The sequence below is a fragment of the Rhagoletis pomonella genome, unplaced genomic scaffold, assembly GCF_013731165.1.
Source record: "Rhagoletis pomonella isolate Grant_MI unplaced genomic scaffold, Rhpom_1.0 Rhpom_scaffold_00007, whole genome shotgun sequence".
Classification (NCBI taxonomy): Eukaryota; Metazoa; Arthropoda; class Insecta; order Diptera; family Tephritidae; genus Rhagoletis; species Rhagoletis pomonella.
Genome location: NW_023458561.1, coordinates 58,632,549 through 58,650,209, shown reverse-complemented (window position 1 = coordinate 58,650,209; position 17,661 = coordinate 58,632,549). Strand labels below are relative to the sequence as shown.

General features: G+C 42.0%; 2 protein-coding genes across 3 annotated transcripts in view; one reads left to right on the top strand and one right to left on the bottom strand.

Annotated features, from left to right (window-relative positions):
* LOC118743180 (TBC1 domain family member 31) overlaps window positions 1-17,661 on the top strand; it is a 167,542-nt gene that overhangs the window by 12,478 nt on the left and 137,403 nt on the right. The gene's annotated exons all lie outside the window — the stretch shown is intronic.
* On the bottom strand, window positions 4,689-17,096 carry LOC118743179 (protein dopey-1 homolog). The gene is made up of 10 exons (XM_036475719.1): window positions 16,944-17,096; window positions 14,605-14,786; window positions 13,577-14,510; window positions 13,040-13,359; window positions 12,615-12,957; window positions 11,592-12,553; window positions 6,689-11,523; window positions 6,424-6,619; window positions 6,016-6,361; window positions 4,689-5,947 (listed from the first exon to the last, which is right to left on the bottom strand). Exons 1-10 carry the CDS (start codon window positions 17,094-17,096, stop codon window positions 5,726-5,728), a joined length of 8,493 nt encoding a protein of 2,830 aa, XP_036331612.1. The 3' UTR covers window positions 4,689-5,725.

Here is a 17,661-nt window from a genome sequence, read left to right as displayed (position 1 = left end):
AACAGCCATTTAGAATCTTTTTTGGAAATTTTGAATTCGGTTTGAGATATTGAAAAAACTTATTGAATGCCAGTTACATATGTAACTTTGAAACACCCTTTATAGAGAGTCATTGTTGATCGATCGTGGCAGTCAAAACAAAATCTCAAAACAAATGTACAAAGAGTTAAGTATCAATGAAGGCATTCAATTTAAATACAGCGGCCAAAAAGCCTCTCTTGGAATTTCAAATTTTGCAATAAAAAAGCACAAATAACGACCGTTTTATTATTTATCTAGCATTGGTGAGAGAGCAAGTTCCAAGTCGGGCTCGAAGAAACTCGAAAACTCTCAAATTCGAGAATATTGCGCTCACAGTTTCTGCTTAATACGTACATATGTACATACATATGCACACACACAAAACAAGTCGTCAAACATAGTTGGGAGGAAATGCACCAGACCGTAGCAAAAATAAAAAAAAAATTGCCAAAAATCAACAAAAAAAAAATTGAGTGGGTTACAAACTGTATCCTCAAAATCTTCCAAAAAACTTTTACTTTTATATGTACATGTACAAATGTCTGTTGATTTTTTTCTTAAAAAAAAATAAATAACAATTTTACTAAAAAAAAAAGTAAGAAATAACCAAATAAATTGTTAAAGCTTGCCAATATGTGGTGGCCACATAATTATAATATGCGGTACATGTATGTAAATTGATTTTAATCCTGAGACTAGTATTCATAGAAGAGCACTTAAGCGGCTTACATACATATTTAACAAGGTAAAAGTGACAACAAAATTAAGTTCTCGCAATCCAAAAAGAGAGAACTGTCGAAATCACTTTTACCTTATTGAATATGCCTTGGTAGCTATTTCAATAAATATAAATATTAACCTTCTCCATCGCTCTCTGTATGCAATGCATATTTTTTTTTTTCCAAAAAATTTTCACATCTAGAGTACAGCGCGGGGTTTTTGTTATTGAATGCCATACGCAAGAGTGAAACACATTTTCTCTTTGTGGATTTTCTTTTTAAGCTTTCGAAGCTGATTCACTATGCAAATTTTACTTTGCATTACAGGGTGTTAGTTGTGACTTCATGAGCGGTTTACCTTCCCTTGCTGCATCTAAGTGTGAAATCATCTTCGTGAATATCTCATTATACATTTTTTAAATTGTGGGTTAAACGGCAAATAAGCAAACGGCTCTACTCATGGATGCCGTATTAGTGCTTTCCATGTGTCTATATATTTGCATACTATTTAACCACGCCCAGTGGGAATTAGGAGCACGTAATAATACCTTATTAGCAACTTACTCTTCACCTGGCAGTCATTACCATTTCCCTGCCGAACGTCCCTTACTTTTACAAAGGCATGGCCGCCTTATGTAAGTAGGAATTTAGAATGTACATTTGGTATCAGACATACTTCTGAGCCGCTTTACAAAGTAAGTTACGTGTAATGCAGAGCAGTCGCTCGGAGTAGTTCGGTGCTTGGAAATAACTTCGGCTGCACGTTATTTTGCAACTGACAACGTAATGTGTCTTCGGAGGTGTTCATTTTGCCCTTTACTAGTAGATGACATTGGCCATGATGACAATTTTGGTACTAAAAACTGAAAGAAAACATGGCTTACCTCGCAAGGTGCTTACCTATTTTCCCAGTGGGCGATTTATTGCATCAATTATATGTATAAGTATACATCACACACTCGTATTAATTACAATTTAAGCTAAGTATGTAAAAGTAAGATCAGTGATGATTCAAAATTTACCAAGTCAAGTCTATGCTGAAGTATTTTGAAATTTAATTTTCTGGCGGCTTTGAATGGCATTCAAATTTACTACAAGCTAGAGGTAATTCTAGAACTAGACCCTCTACACTCAAATATCCATATAGCAGGTTGCAAAATTAATTTCGGTGGAATGCACACAATGCACGAATGTGGTCCGGTAGTATTTTGCCCCAGTGGCGGCTAAGAATAATCCTAAAGGCGTTGATTGTCACATATATTTTAGCTGATACTTTGGCCTTGAGAATGGAGAAGTCCGGTGAAAATGGTGGCCATTGTTGCGAAGAAATGGAGCTGGAAAGATTTTTTCTAAAAAAACGTTGAATTTCGCAAACTTTATGGGAGGGTGACGGGTCTTATTGCAATGTCCACAGATTTCTATCGAATTTTTTTCCTCAAAAAAGTGTCATCAAACAGCTTTTCCGAAGTTCAAATTTCCTCCTCCCAAATTTTCGGTGAAAATGCTACTCCCTGGGAGTAAATTATTGAAGGATTTCTTTCTCGGGAGCAACAAATTCCCGGAAAACAAACTACCCGGGAGCATTCAGAATTGGGCTGATAATATAGTAAGTGTATAGCGAAGCAGCCTTCATGCACCCACCAAAGCTATACAAACGTCTCCAAAACTCCAGAAGGCATACAAGCGGGCGTCGAAGCACCCAGAACCAAAACAGAATGTTTGATATTCGACAGACTAACCATCGAAAAGGCGGCCACAACCTCAAGTAGGCCATACATTGCTAACTCGGTAATACGGACACTGCTACAAACCGGACATTCACTATTTCAGACACTAACAGGGATCGAATCGTAACATCTGTTCTTGGATCGAAAACGATACGAAAGAAAATTACGTGATACATCAGGCAGTATAAGCTGAATGGGACAAAGAGTACGTTCACGTATGCCATAATCCGAAAAATGTGTTTTTACGCGACGAGTAGTACGATATCGTGTGGGACGATTTGAGCCCAGCTCTATTCTGCACGTTACTGAAGATTTTGTAACCGTAAAATTTTATTACCAAAAATTGTTCGCAGTTCTTGGCACCGCGATTCTAGTTACGTCTGTTAAAATATTCAGCAAATATTCTCGAGCAGTTACCTAGCCCAGTAAAATTATGTAGATCAAATTGTTACGAAGGAAAAAATTTGTGGTAGCGATTTTTTATGCACTTTAATTCTATTTGACATATAGATCATGGATCCCCAGTCTAGCGATTTGCAAGCTTATTCTGCATTTTCGAAAAAAAAGTTATAAATTTGTAGACAATTTAGTTTTCCACATTTTATATATAGAAGGTTGAAAAAAAAACATTTTTATTGTAAATAATCAGACACCCAGAAAAATAATTATTTCGTGGCGGAGTTTTAAAAAAGTCATCAAAATTTTCGAAAGAATTATAAGTCTTTTGATGATAGGTATGTATGAGAAAATTTTTGTAAGTCATCGATAATTATTATTTTAAGACTTATATAATAGAAGTCTTTTCATAATAATTATCAGCGAGATAAATATTTTTAAGTCTTCTTCAAAGACTTTTATTTTGCGAGTTATATTATAAAACTTAAAAAAATGGTCCCAATGTCCCCGAACTGGTCACAACCAATCCTGAAATGGTCCTGAATAAGTCCCGTCTTTTAAGACTTAAAATTTTTTTCGTGCTCATAACTATTATGAAAAGACTTTTATAATATAAGTCTTAAGATAAAAGTCTTTGAAGTCTTAAAAATATTTATCTCTCTGATAATTATTATGGAAGGACTTTTATAATATAAGTCCTTGAATAATAATTATAGATGACTCGAAAAATATTTATCTTAATATAATGATTATTGATTGACTTTTATTCTTTTCTCTTATAATAGTTATGTCTCTGTAAATAATTAGCATAAACTGCGAAAAATCTTTACATTGTCACGCTTTTCGGCATTTTTCAACAATTTCTGTTGAAAGTACGTCACATATTCGAATGCCAAAGTCTGCCATTAGTTATTCATCCATTTCATTCTACTCCACCACTTTTGTACGCACATTTTTTTGTTCGACGCTTAGATCACGATCGGGGAGGTGCCAAACATAGCGATGTAAGGGAAGCGGCATAAAATTCATTTCCACATCACTTCAACTGGTACAGGCCGATGGCCAGACTTCTATAGGATGGATTACAAAGATTACCGTCTTAAACTGATCACCTTGAAAACAGTGTGGCCTTTTCAAAACTTCAACAAGGCGTCTCAAATATGGCGTCTAAACCAACAGTAAATTAGATTTTACTTTACGAAACGAAAGTAAATTTTCAAATGTAACGTAAAGGATTTTGGGATGGATCATATTTCGGGTATTCCACTTTAAAGAACTCCGTAATTTTTTTTAGTAAGTAATGTCTTATTGATTTAAAAATGCTCGGTAATCAACCAGAAAAGTGTCTGCATAACTCTAATACCGCCAAAGTAGTGGGTCCTTTTCATGGAGACAAAACGAACACATTTTTATAATTTGTTAGTTGTCTGGGATAATCCTCTATATTAATTTTCAAGTAACATCCTGAAACGAACTTCCTGAAATAATTTTTTTTTAGATCATTGAAAACAATTCATTCATTTCTATTTCCATTTAAAAAGTTGTATTCCCCTAAAAATTAAAATTTGTCATTTAGAGCGTTTTGCTTTAATGACGATGATACATGTAAATTAACAATAAAATGTAGATTAATTCCACGACTCCACACGCTCTATGACCGACGACAGTCTCTTCTGCTTTTGCATTCCGAGTAATTGTTAGCGGGCAAAAAGGTTAGCATTACTCATCGTTGTGGGGTTAAGTGCGTTCGCATGCACTTGTTGCATTCCCCTCATAAAAGCTCTAATTTCCCCCCACACTATTAGTGCATCACAAAAACGCCACATACGTATTTAACAAACATAATTGCACACAGTGACATTTGGTGTGGCAATGTGCGAGGGGTTTTGTTGCATGTATGTACATATGTATGTATGATTGTATTTATGTTTGTACATTGTATTTGTCTTTGACCAAACAATCAACATTCAACATTCAACATCAACGACAACCACCACCATCATCATCACCAACCAACATTGACACCGCCCGTCTTTCAACTACTTTATTGTTCACATTGTTTCAATAAACATCATTATCATCTTCAAATATCATTACAATTATCGGGATTATCATAAATGTATGTATGTATGTATGTATGTATATAGTTCTCATTTAAATGCTAATCATTCAAATAGTAAGCTGTTGCCACACACTTCTGCATTTTTTGGCGCTACAATTTCGCGCAACAACTTCCATCAGCATTTTTTTTTGTTTGTACGCATGTATGCATGCATTTTTCTTTATATATGTATATGTATGTATGCATTTAATGTAGTAGGTATGTATAAGTATAAGTATCATAATTATGCAGCTCTTGCAGTTTATCGCAATTATTACTTCTTCTTTGCATATTAGCTAATAGTTGTTTAGATAATTATAAATACATAGCGTAATATTGGTAGGTAATTATTTTTTTTTATTCATTATTATTTTCTTTAATAGCCAGTTTCGCTTGAGTGCATTTCTCGCATTAATTGACACACATCTAAGTATGTATGTATGTATGTATATACCATCTTTCCTTGCATCCTGCTTAATTCTCCTCTCTCGGCTGTTCCTACCTCTCCTGCTGCGCTTTACCTTGACTCAAACATAGAATGGGAAATTATTTTTCTTAGTTGTAGCTGTGGTGGTGCTGTGATTGCTGCTGAGCGTGTAGCTCGTTTCGGCATGCGTCTGTTGCTGCTGCTGTTGTTGTTGTTGTTGCTGTTGATGGTAATGCAATAGTTTGAAGTGACAGGCCGCTGTGACGCGACTACTGAAAGCGCTACCGCTCGACTCCAATTCGCCGGCGACTTCGCGTATCGCAGCAACTAATTTTCACCTCGGCGTTGTACTCGTCGGCATTCTCTCTAGGAAATCTTTAGCTAGAACATCTTCGATTTCGGCCAAACAGCTAGCAACCTCCTTGTCGATGTCAGCATGATTATGTGGATTGGGGCAATTGACGCTAAGGGTTGAGAAGAAGCCGTATAAATCCTGCAGCGAATTGATTTGCTGATAGGTGAGCATCAAATGACGACCACGTTTCACGTTATTCGTCTGTAGCGAGGAAAAATTGTGTTATGGTGCGGAAAAGTAAGTAAGTTAGTACAGCGCATTAAGCTTACCGGTGAGTGTACTGCATATTTCATATCCATTAGCCGCGCAATGCGCCGTATATGCGGTACGTAAATCGTAGTAGGCAGCGTTGCGGTTGCTATCTGCTCATCGCTGCTGCCATTCATAATGGGCACCTCTTCGTGTACATCGAATTCGGTGCCAACAAAGGCCCAGCGATACATTTGGAAATGCGGTAGATTGGTCGCAGGCAATACACAACCCAACTCGAGTAGTTTGGAAGCCTCCAGCTGCACTGAGCGCCAGTGTGTGACTTGATTTTGTGAACTCAAACCATTGCCAGAGGAATTCGATGACCAAGAGACGTCCATGCCGGAGAGTAAACGCATCTGTTGGCTGCCGTTAGTAGGGAAAAGATCATAAAAAGCTGCGCTTTTTTTGTTTGCAAGTTTACTTACCTCAAGTCCTCGCTATCTGATTTCAGCTCCTGTTCCATTGCTAGGAATACATGCACCATTTCAGCGATTATAATGGGCCACAATGAAGTGACATGATCGGCCGACATGCGCAGTAAGAGCACGCGGAAGCAAAGGAAAACAGCCGCCTGCACCGAGGGCACCATGGAGAGTAGGCGCAAGCTGTTGGCGAGTTGTTCTGCGCAAGAAAATATATATTACTGAAAATGAGAAAAAAGTTCACAAAACAATGTTAGCGCACACTCACCCTGTATCTCGGGCATATACTTGTGGTATTGATCGAATTCGCTGCAGAATATTACAAAGGCCAAGCGCTTCAGCAGCATGGATCGTTGTTCGTACTCTTGCTCGCGCGATGTGAAGATATTCAAACTGCCGGTCTGTGTGAGCGAGACCCGACTCATCAGCTCGCGGAATGTTGTGTTGTCGTATGTCATTAGACTGTCCATTATTTGTTTCCAGAATGGCAGACAGGAAATGTCCAGCTGGAAGAAGGAGTTATCGAGCAGCAGATCAAGCATATCCTTGCGCCACGCCTTGCGCGTGTACTGATAGCCGCTGAGGCTGGCAAGCAGGCTGGAACAGGCATAGAAGGCTGGCACATTGCGCGACGTGTGATTCTTCAAATATGGCGTTATGTTGTACAAAAGCGTTGTAATAATATTCACCACCTTGTCCTTCTCTTGCGAGCCATAAGCCACGTCCAGGAGATTGGCCAACGTGGCGGCCAGCACACTTTGCGCCTGCGCGGCATACTGCTGCTGCTGACCGCCAATGCTATCGCGTACGCTGCCCTCCGATGTGAGGGGATGGATGTCCTCTTTAACAGCAAGATTGCGGCGCAGCCAAGTGGTCTGCTCCAGACAAGAGCCAGCTACATTTGAGAGCGAATCGACCAGCCGCGCGGTCACGTCGTGCAAATCGCGTATGTCCTTCTTGTCAGGGAATGGCATTTGCGGACAGCGTTGCACGAATTCATTGAGCAACATGAGCAGCACAAATTGTGCTGGTGGCGTCAAGCTGAGACCGTCGCGCAGCAGCGCCAATAGAGAGCTCCAGGAATCACCTAGCTGTGGCGCGGGCGCCGATTTCATATAGAAGTAGAACAGTTCCAGCGCGCTCACTTCTATGGTTAGATGCACGGGCGGTCGATGTATTGGCGGCGGATTGCGCACCACCTGATGCAGCGTTTGCACGAATGAGTCCATTGGCATGACGCGTATGCTGGAAACTAGCGTTACGAGGCTGAGCTGCTCGGCGCAAGCTTGTGGGGCCGAATTGCGCTGGTACTGTTCGACAATGCTGAGCATGGATAGCGGCTTGGCGCGCTTGGCATACGCTTCGCCGCGTTCTTGCCAGGTGACCGCCACTGCGGCGAGGAAGTTGGCACCATGATGCAGCGACACAGGCGACAAGAATTCCATCAGCTGCTGTTTTACCGGGCGCACTTGACCCAATTCGCTGTCCCACACAGCAGCAACGCTGGTGACGATGCGCGAGAGATGTGAGAGCACGGCGTTGCGCGCTGCCAGTAGCTGTGGGTTACGTGGCGCCTGCGCTTCGGATGACTGTGATGTGCCAGCGGCGGCGGCGGCGGCAGCAGCAGCTGCGGTGGAAAGGAACGAATGCACAATGTTGTTGAGCAGCTGGCCGGTGTTTGAGCTTTGCGCGGCGACGCTGGTTTGTGGGTAGGCCTGGTTGAAAAGGTGTGAGAGCGTGGTCTGTTGCGTATTGTCGAGTAGGCAGTAGTGGCAGAGAATTGTGATGGCCTCCAGCTGTGAAACGACGTAGTCTGGCGGAAAGCCGCTCTGCTCCTTCAACGTCAGCTTGGCAATGCGATCAATGTTGTGACAGAGTTGATGGACGACGCTTATGACGATGTTTGTCAGGGAGCCGCAGCTGAAACAATTTAGTGATGCTGTTACCAAGTCCGTCCAGTTGCGGTGCAGATGACGCAGCTGCTCATTCTGTAAAGCGCTCAGCACTGCGGCCAGAAACATCGGCTGTTGGCTAATCAAACAGTTAGGCAAGTATTTGACATTAGTGGCGCTCGAATCGCCGGCAATGTTGGATAGGCGCGTCGGCGATATGTTGCCCGAGGAATCTTCTTTGCCACTGGCGGTGCTCACGTTCGCGCCGCTTCCTTCGTGCTTCAACAGCTGCACCTCATATTCAAGTTTTATCACAGACATGAGTAGACGCAGCAGCTGCAGCTGTAGAGATTCAGCGTGTAATTGATCGTCCAGTGGATTGTTAAAGTTAAGTATGCGTGCTGGTAGCGAGTCAGCGGTGGCGCGTTGCCGCTGCTGACGCTGTTGCACGCTAAACATGCTTACTGATGAGTTGAGGCAGTGCAATATTACCTTCTGCAGCTTGCAGCGCGCCATGAGATCGGCTATGTAGCAGGCGAGCCCTTTGCCCATGCCGCGCACAATGTCAATCAGCTCCGCGCAAATGAGCGACAACAGCTCAACGCTCTCCAACTGCACGCGGCAGTTGCCCATTACGTCCTCGGCGGTGGGCGCATCGGCCGCGCTGTCTGTGTAGCGCGCCTCGTGGTGGAAGAAGCCGCGCGCGTAGTAGAGACAGATTGTCACGAGTACTTCCAAGTGCATGCAGGCGCGATAGCTCTGCGCATACTCTGTGTTGCTGATGCTGCCGGCGAACCCTTTACCCTGCATGCATTTTCGGTGCCGTATTAGCAGTTGCTTAAGCGTGCCACTAGCCACAGAAGTAGTAATGGATAGGCAGAGGAAAGTGCGCGTGTCACACGTGATGATGTTGCGCAGCGTTTGGAATGCGTATAGTGTTTGTTTTGTGTCATAGGCACCACCCGCGTAGATTAGCATATGTTGGTAGTAGCACGGCATCTGGTCCGCGGCTAGACGTGCGGAACTATCGCCTGCGCTAATGCTCGAATTGCCACTTTTCATGGACGACCGCTTGCTGCCCGCGTCACCAGCGCTTTGCTGTTGTTGCTGCGAGGCAGCGGCATTTTGGCGCAGTATTTGCAAATTTTGTTTGCTCTTCTCCAGCGTTTCCTGTGTGAGCCCCCATTCAGACTTCTGGTTGCTGGGCTTTTGACTGGTTTCCAAGCTGAGCGTGCGTCGTTTCTCCTCCACATTGATGGTGGATGCGGTTGTGAGCGAATTGGATTGTGAGCGCGATTCGTACAGTCCCTCGTCATCGTCGTCGCTCTGCAGCGAATTGCAAGTGATGTGCTCCTCCTGCAGGCTATTTGGTCCAGCATTACCGGAATAGCTGTTATTGCTGTCAGTGGAGGTCTTCGAAATGCAGCTCATGCGCTTCTTGTCGTTACTGCCTGGTGATTTCTTGCTCGCGGCGTGTTTCTTCTTATGCTGCTTTGTAGTGCCGTGCGCACGGTGTTGCTTATGCTTGTGTATTTCTTCGTCTCGTTGACGCTGCGGTTGCCGCGTGGTCTCAGTGGCTGCCGGAGGCACTGGTATTGGCTCGACCAAATTTTTCACAATTGTCTCCACTTCTGCTGCATCAGCATTGCTTGTATTGTTGTTGGCATTGAAATACTCATCGGCGGGATGAGCGGACTCATCCAGCGTGCCGCTCTGGCTTTGCGGACCCAGTGAAGACTGCTCGTCTGTGGTGGAGGTGACCGATGCCAAACTCGAGTCGCCGGGCGTCTTTTCGCGTGTTAGTCTGTAGGTTTTACGATTCTTCGTGCGCTCGTGTTGCGAAAGCAACTCTGTTACGCGCTCGCAATCGCCAACGAAACGCTTCAGATTACCGCTAAGAGTAACATTGCTATTAATGGCGCCAGCGCTTGAGCTTATCGTCAAGCTGTCGTCCTTCTCAACGCTAGTTTCACGATTTTCCGACTCTGAATCGAACATGCTGCTCTCCGAGTCGTCAGTGTAGTCGTGCTCGAAGTCGTGCGGATCCAACTCTTCTTTTTCATCGTCCTCTTCTTCGACATCATCGTCGACTTTAACACTTTCTGTTGTTTTTGCATCAGTTTTTGAAGTTGTTTCCAGCATTTCACACTCTGTATCATTGTCGCCTTCGTCATCGAAGTCTGGAGAATTATCCAAGGGATTAACTATTAGTCCAATGGTTGCATCTGCGGTTTCTGTGGCTGCGATTGCTTGTGGTGGCGTTTTGTCACTCACAAAATTTGATGTTTTATTTTTGCTGCTCAAAGTAACGCCGAATATTTTCTTATGGAAACTGCGTATGGGACTGCGCTTCTTGCTGCTCGAAGTCTCCATGTGATACTTGATGTTGCCATATTCTGAGCTGATGGCGTATACACCGCGTTCCAGCGAACTGTCGCCTTGATTGCCGCCTTGCTGTTGTTTGTCGCCCGAGTGCGACAGCGTTGCACCGTCTTCCTGCTGCAACAAGTGTAAATGCATGATGCCAATACGCTTCGTTTGTGGGCCTAACAAAATCTTGTACAGCGGCTTGATGAGACGTGGCAAATCGCCACGCAGCAATGCAGACTGCAGCCACTTAGTGACACAGGTGCGCACGGACATGTATTGTGGCAGCGCTAGCGTATCAAGTACCTTCAGCAGCGTCTTCTCAAAGCCTTTTGATGGCTGCTTGTCGCGCCCCAAATGCCACAGCAATTCAAATTTGCGAAAACTCTTCGACTCACTCTCCTTCAGCTGCTCAATGGCGGACCGCGATACTGGACGCGCCGGAGAAGCGCAAACCAACTGTACATCGCGCGCGCGATCATAGCGGTAATTACGGAGAGCAGTTTGCGGTAGAAGGCTGTTGTACTGCTCACCCCAGCCGGTGGTTGCCAACGCATCTGCGGCGGCGAATTGCTGATGCATGCTGTGTGCATACATACGGTTACCGATAACGGTTTCGACCAGTCCACTCTCCAGACAGTTGTGCAGCTGATAGAGCAAAGCGGTTATCTGTGCAGGATCTATGCCAGCCTCACCTAGGTTGTTCCACAGTACTGAGGTCACGAGCTGGAAGATGCGTGTTTTGTGTTCAATGTAGCTGACATGACCGAATTTGAGCAGTGGCAGCATCACCACAAAAGTGACGCCGGGACTGGTTGTGTGTTCGATTTGAGACTTCAGGAGGCTGTAAGAGGATAAATTATCAACATTAAGGAAGACAATTTCTGTATTATTTCACACACACACACATACCTTATCAAGTCGAAGAGCGTTGTGATGGCCGCCAGCTGCAGCTCCTTATCACTTTCTGTATATGCGGCCCCAAGGCAAAGCACCTTCAGCCAACTCGGTATCTCCTTGTCATTCTTGTCTAGCACTATATTCTTATTACAATTGGGGAATGTTGACATTTCCACCAGCAAGTTTGCTGCCAATTTGATGGCCCTACGTTGACTATTCGACACCCGCAAATCCATTAGTGTTTGTATGCGTCGCTCTGTTCTTTCATCGCATTTTTGCAAAACACTTGCATCTTGTGAATCATCGCCGTCATCACTGGCATCGCTGGTGGTCGAATCGGTGGCTGTTGATGTAGCAGCAAGCGTGTGACCCAAAGAGCGATTTAACAAGCTGTGCAGCTGTTTTGAGCGACTCATTACATTCACACGTAGTGTGTCGAATAAACGTTCGACCTCCAGCAGACGCTCTGGGCTTAGATCCTCAATGATTTGCTCATTCTGGAAAATGTGCTCGACACTTAGTGGCTGATCGCGTTCAACTTCGACTTTGATGCGACACTTCTCCTCATCCACGGCGCTGGACTGCTTGATCTGCAGCACATGGCGCGTTAAATACAACTCAAAGAAGATTTCATACTGGCGTATACACTTTTCCAAGATCGTGAATTCTTGCTCATTGTTGGCGTTCACATCATTATAATCGAAAATTAACTCCTCAACGCGATCCTTCGACAACTGCTCGGTGGCAGGTGCGCTCTTCGGCTGATCATCTGTTTCATCTGTGGTCTTGAGCATTGATGGATCCAATGATTTTGGGCCTGAGAGTGCAATGTTCTTGGGCCGCGTCTTCTTAGGACTCGTTCGTATGCGCATGTATGGCGTCTTCGCTTTAGATTTTAATTTCTTAATACTCAGCGGCGTATCTAGGTCCGAAGAGGATTGTGGTTCGATAATTTGACCGGTGTCGGGACAGATCTATGTGAAAAATTTTAAGTATTTCTCTGTTTTGAAGGGAATTTTCAAATATAATACCAACCTCCTTGTCCAGCTCCGACAATTTTGATGTCGATTTGGCCTTTTTCTTTTTTGGACTCTTGCGTTCCATGTGCTGATTGGAGTTTGAACGTCGCATGGGCGGTTCGGTGTACGCGCTGTGTACGGAGCCTTCCTTATGCCTGCCATGCGACATGATGGTGCTCTCGTCACCCGAAAAATGATTTAGTTTAGAGTCGGATTTGCTCTTTTCCAGTGCATACATGGCGCCAGCAACCTGGGCAATAGATGTATTCTTGAGAACGCCTTTGTTAGCGCTGGCACCTTTCTCATCGGATGATGAGTAGTAGCCGTGATTGGTGCGCGGCAGCAACTTAATGGGGCTACTGTAAGAAACGTGCGTTTATGAGAAAAAGTATGTACGAATTTTATTTTCATTTGTAGATAAAATAAAAAATACTTTCTTACGTTATCATGGGCTGGACACGCGAAACAATTTTCATGCATAGTTTCAGTGAAGCAGTGATTTCATCGCTGCCTATATTGTCCAAATGTATGGTGAGCATCTGTGTGATAGCTAAGAATACTTTGGGCAAGTAAATGCGCGTAGTTTCATTGTACATTTCCAAAGAAATGGTCTCCAGGAGGAATTCTGTAAGGTAACAGATCTCCACCAGACTGGGATCTCCAGAGCCGACTTCGCATTGAAATTTTGTTTCAGTGCTGCTGCGCGAAATACTGCGTGACAGTCTTGCTCTCGATTGTGAGCGGCTTATAGATTTGTTGGACTGGAAAAAGCGAGAAAGAAAATTTTCATTTATCTCAGTAAATTAATCTCAAAATCTTTTTAATAATTTTCTCGGAACTTAAAATACTAAACTGTAAGTCAGCATCAAATATGCCATATCGGAAAATGTTGACTTATTCCCTTTGGCAATTAACCGATTCAATTACTAAATTTTACTTCGAAATTCTACATTTATTTTTTAACTCTGCTTCCCTTACCTTCTTGCATGATTTGTCATACATGCTGGTCATAAAACTCCAAATATATGCTGGGTCGAATGTGGCAAAGAGTAGATTAGCTGATTTTACCACCTCCACATTACTGCTGCTCGATAGCGACATGGTGCGTATAATGTCGCAGAGTACATGATCCAGTACAGCGCTGCCTATTTCTGCTTTATCCAGCAGTGAAACCATTATTCTGTAAGGTTTCAAATCCACCGGTGTGCTTTCTAAGCTGAACTTTAAAGTACAAATCAGCGATTGTATTACAATGTGTTTCGAGTGTTTTTCAAAATAAGTTTCTGTCTCGGCTGGTGGGCCATCTAAGGATGCTGTATCATACGTGGGCGAATTCTTAGCCACCTCGCTGCCCAGCAACCACGAATACAATCGTCTATTCAGTGACATATCTCGGCGCAAAATCGTATTCAAACCGTTTGTGACCAATTTTATAAGATCGGATTCTGTCAAGTAAATGGTGTGCATGGGAAAGCCGAGCAACAGGAATTCCAAAGTGTTGCGCTGCACTAAAATGACGCTATCATTCAGGCAGGCACATAAGCCAGACATCATAATGTCGCGATTATGTCCCATAATAAATACTTGCTCTTGCATGCTCAGCCGCTTATTGAAATGCTCCAGTAGGTAGGTGACGGCCGGCAAGCGTATCGATGCATTTGTGGCCATACATTCCCAGAGTACAGTGTAAAAGTGTGTGGGATTGACAGCGGTGCAGACCTGTGTAAGCAGTGAATTCGTACGATCAAAGTGATCCAAGCCATTTTCATAGCCGGGCAGTACACCGCTAAGGAAGCCGCTGAGCGCTGGACGCAATTTGTCACCCAGTGGCACGAAGTAGGTCTCATAGATACCCAGTAATGCAGGGCGCACATTCATAGCCGCATAACCAAGTAGCGGGAAAAGACCAGCGCTGAAAAGCAAAAAAAGGAAAAATGTAAAAAAAAAACGGAAGTAACATTGGAAGTTATGCCTGAATAAAGTTGAGGAAAAAATGTGCCACCAACCTGTAGATGAAGAGCTCTTGCGCTAAACGCTCTGCGCCAGTTTTGCTGAAGATTACATCGTAGGTCTCCAGCGCTTTTAAATGCACACCAGAAGGCAGTGCAGGATGCATACATTGCGCCAAACGTTTGGAGATTTTTATGCGACGCGGTATTACCTGATATTGTGTATTGCTGGATATGGCCTGGAGACACAAAAAATGTACGGGAAAAAAATTAAAGTTTCAGTTAACTGAGCGATAAAAATTGCAAGGTTAGCTACAAAAGAGCTTAATGTGTGGTATTAAAACATATTTATCATGATTTCTTTGAAAAAAAAAATAATAATTTAAAGGTCATAGACCCATTTATCAGCAACCGCAAACGTAAAATGTGTGTGTCAATGGTTGTATGAGTGATTGTGTGCTCGGTAAAAGTACTTTTGTGACCTTTAGCTTATTTCCCTGATTGTTTCTCTTTACACTTATCAGCATCAATTTCTTAAAATACCAAATTTTTACAGAAAACAAAGGAAACCCTTATCACTTGTTTGGATGTTTAAATGCCGGTAATGGTAGGCGATAAAAGAGGCAAATAAACGTTTATGTTCATAAATTAGAATCCGAAGGAAAATCGCAGACACAAAGTTTTGAACATTGGAGGCTTGAATTTATTATTTTATTTGCAATTTCTAGTTTAAACTATGAAATATGTATGTATGTAGGTATAAGTAAATTGTTGTTGGACCAGTTGCAGTTATTCTTAGCGCCGCCTTGAAGCACAGTGCCGCGAGACGACGCTGAGGACTTTTGTTGTATTCCATCACACCAGAACGCCATTGTGCTTCCATAGCAATTTACTATTCAAGAGTGCTCACAAATACTTTTTGTATACTTTTAAGGTTAATTCGATGTTAGCTTCGGCGGTCCCCATACAGGGGCCTTATTTAATTTATTAACTATCAGTAACCACAGCAGGTAGAGCCCCACAAGTCTGCTTGGTTGGCTTTGCGTTGTTCCATATCGCACTGATCTTTCTGTAGCTTCGAAGCTCCCACATACACATAAGGGGTTCTGTAACTACTGCTTTAAAATAGCACCATTGTTCAAAGTTCCAGAAATGTCTTACCGTACTTAGAACCTTTAAGAATTAAAAAAAAGGTCTAGTATCTATACTTGACGTAAAAAAAAAAAAAAATCATGGTGATCGTGTCAGCAGAAAAAGTTACGTGGTAAATTGCATTAATCATCCGCATTACAAAGAATGGTCTAAAGAACTTTATCATACACCAACCATGAAGCCATTGAGTAAATTATATACGAGGAAGCACCCAAGTGTTATCTTCACTGTAACTTTTTTATCTACCATAATGTATATACATATGTATATAAACAGCTCTGTATGACTCAGTTGTAAATTATCAACTAAAAGGTATATTTAGCAAGCTCAATACCTGACACAAAGTGCCAATCGAAGAAATATTTGCAGTGTAGTGTAAATTGTTTGTTATAACTTCTACATATTTATATACATACATACATACATATCGTTACCTTAATATACTAGAAAGGCCCTAACTCATTTTTGTTCGTAATTCAGTGTTGTACAAATAACGGTAGATTATTCACCAAGAACCTTATACAATTTAAAACTAAATACATACTACAGTTTGATAACTTCAGTCTTAGTCCATTCAATTCTAGAAAGTGCAATTTTGCAGTTGCTGAAAAATTGCGTCGATTTTTGGGAATTTTTTTTACGCATTTTCTTCTGCACAAAGTAGATTCGACATTTCTTTTGTATGAAAACAATTATCAGAGCACTTAAAACTTGTGAAAATTTAGATAAAAATTTGCATATTTTTATAATTTTTGCACAAAGTCTGATTTATATGGTGTTTTTTTTTTTGAATATAGTGAGCTAGAATTTAACGATAAAATATTAAACACTGAGTAAATAAACAAAAGAAAAATAGCCAATATTGATTAATTAGCAGATCGCAAGTGTATGCATGTACAACTGGGTGGTCCTTAAATGTAGGAAGCAAATTTTTACATCAGATTTCCTAAGCCTCAACCCCCACGTCGAGTTACTATAGTCGAAGATATCACATATAAATTTTGGCCCCGATTGCAGTCGGTTAAGGTTATGTGATATCTTCGACTATGGTAGTATCGATTTTGGGTATTACATGAAAAAAAAAATATCACTGAAAAATATCGTTAATTTTATTTTTTAAGGACCAACCTAATGTGCATATGTATGAACATTCATATGAAAAAAATATTAAATGAATATTAAGATATATATAAATATATGCGTAACGCTTGACCAAATAAATCGCACCTGCTGACGTTTCATACCTTGCTAAGCTTTCCAAGTGCCGATATCAGGTCAGCCCATTCGCTTGAATATTCAAAGTTGCGCAATGCTTTATCAATATTTGACATATAATTACGATACTTAGTTTCCGCCAGTAATTTTTTCTCCTCCATCAAAGCATCGGCTGTATCCATCTTGCTGTACTGTTTGCTTTTACGCCTCCCAGCCAATAGTTTAGTTTTTAAAGTTCTAGTGAACTGCTTAGTGACGATTGCTGTTAGTTAAACCTGTAATAGAAAAATGCATAATTATACAATAAAATGCAAATATAGATAGTAATTTGTAATTGTATGCAATCTTAGCATGGGAAACCCCGCTTTTTTACGTTTACGTTTTTCCATAGTAGCTTCAGCTCGTTTGGCACTTTAAAATTTTTATTCTGAGAACGGAACAGCTGTGCTTTCACGTCAATTGGTTATAAAAAACGTATATGCACATGCAAGCATATAGATTTTTAAACATAAAAAGGAAAATCGATTGACATTGAACCCTGTCCCTTGCATTTCTGTATTGCAAAGGTGAACACTTGTTGCATGGAGGAGGCACCAATCTAATTACCCGTTGCTATGGCATAAAGCTTTTCGCTCCTGGCAACAATATTTCGTATTCATTGACTTGGCTTGTTCCTAGATTATTGTTTGCCAATGTACATACACTGGTTACAGCACATTTTCTTTGTCCAATCATAAAATGCTGTTC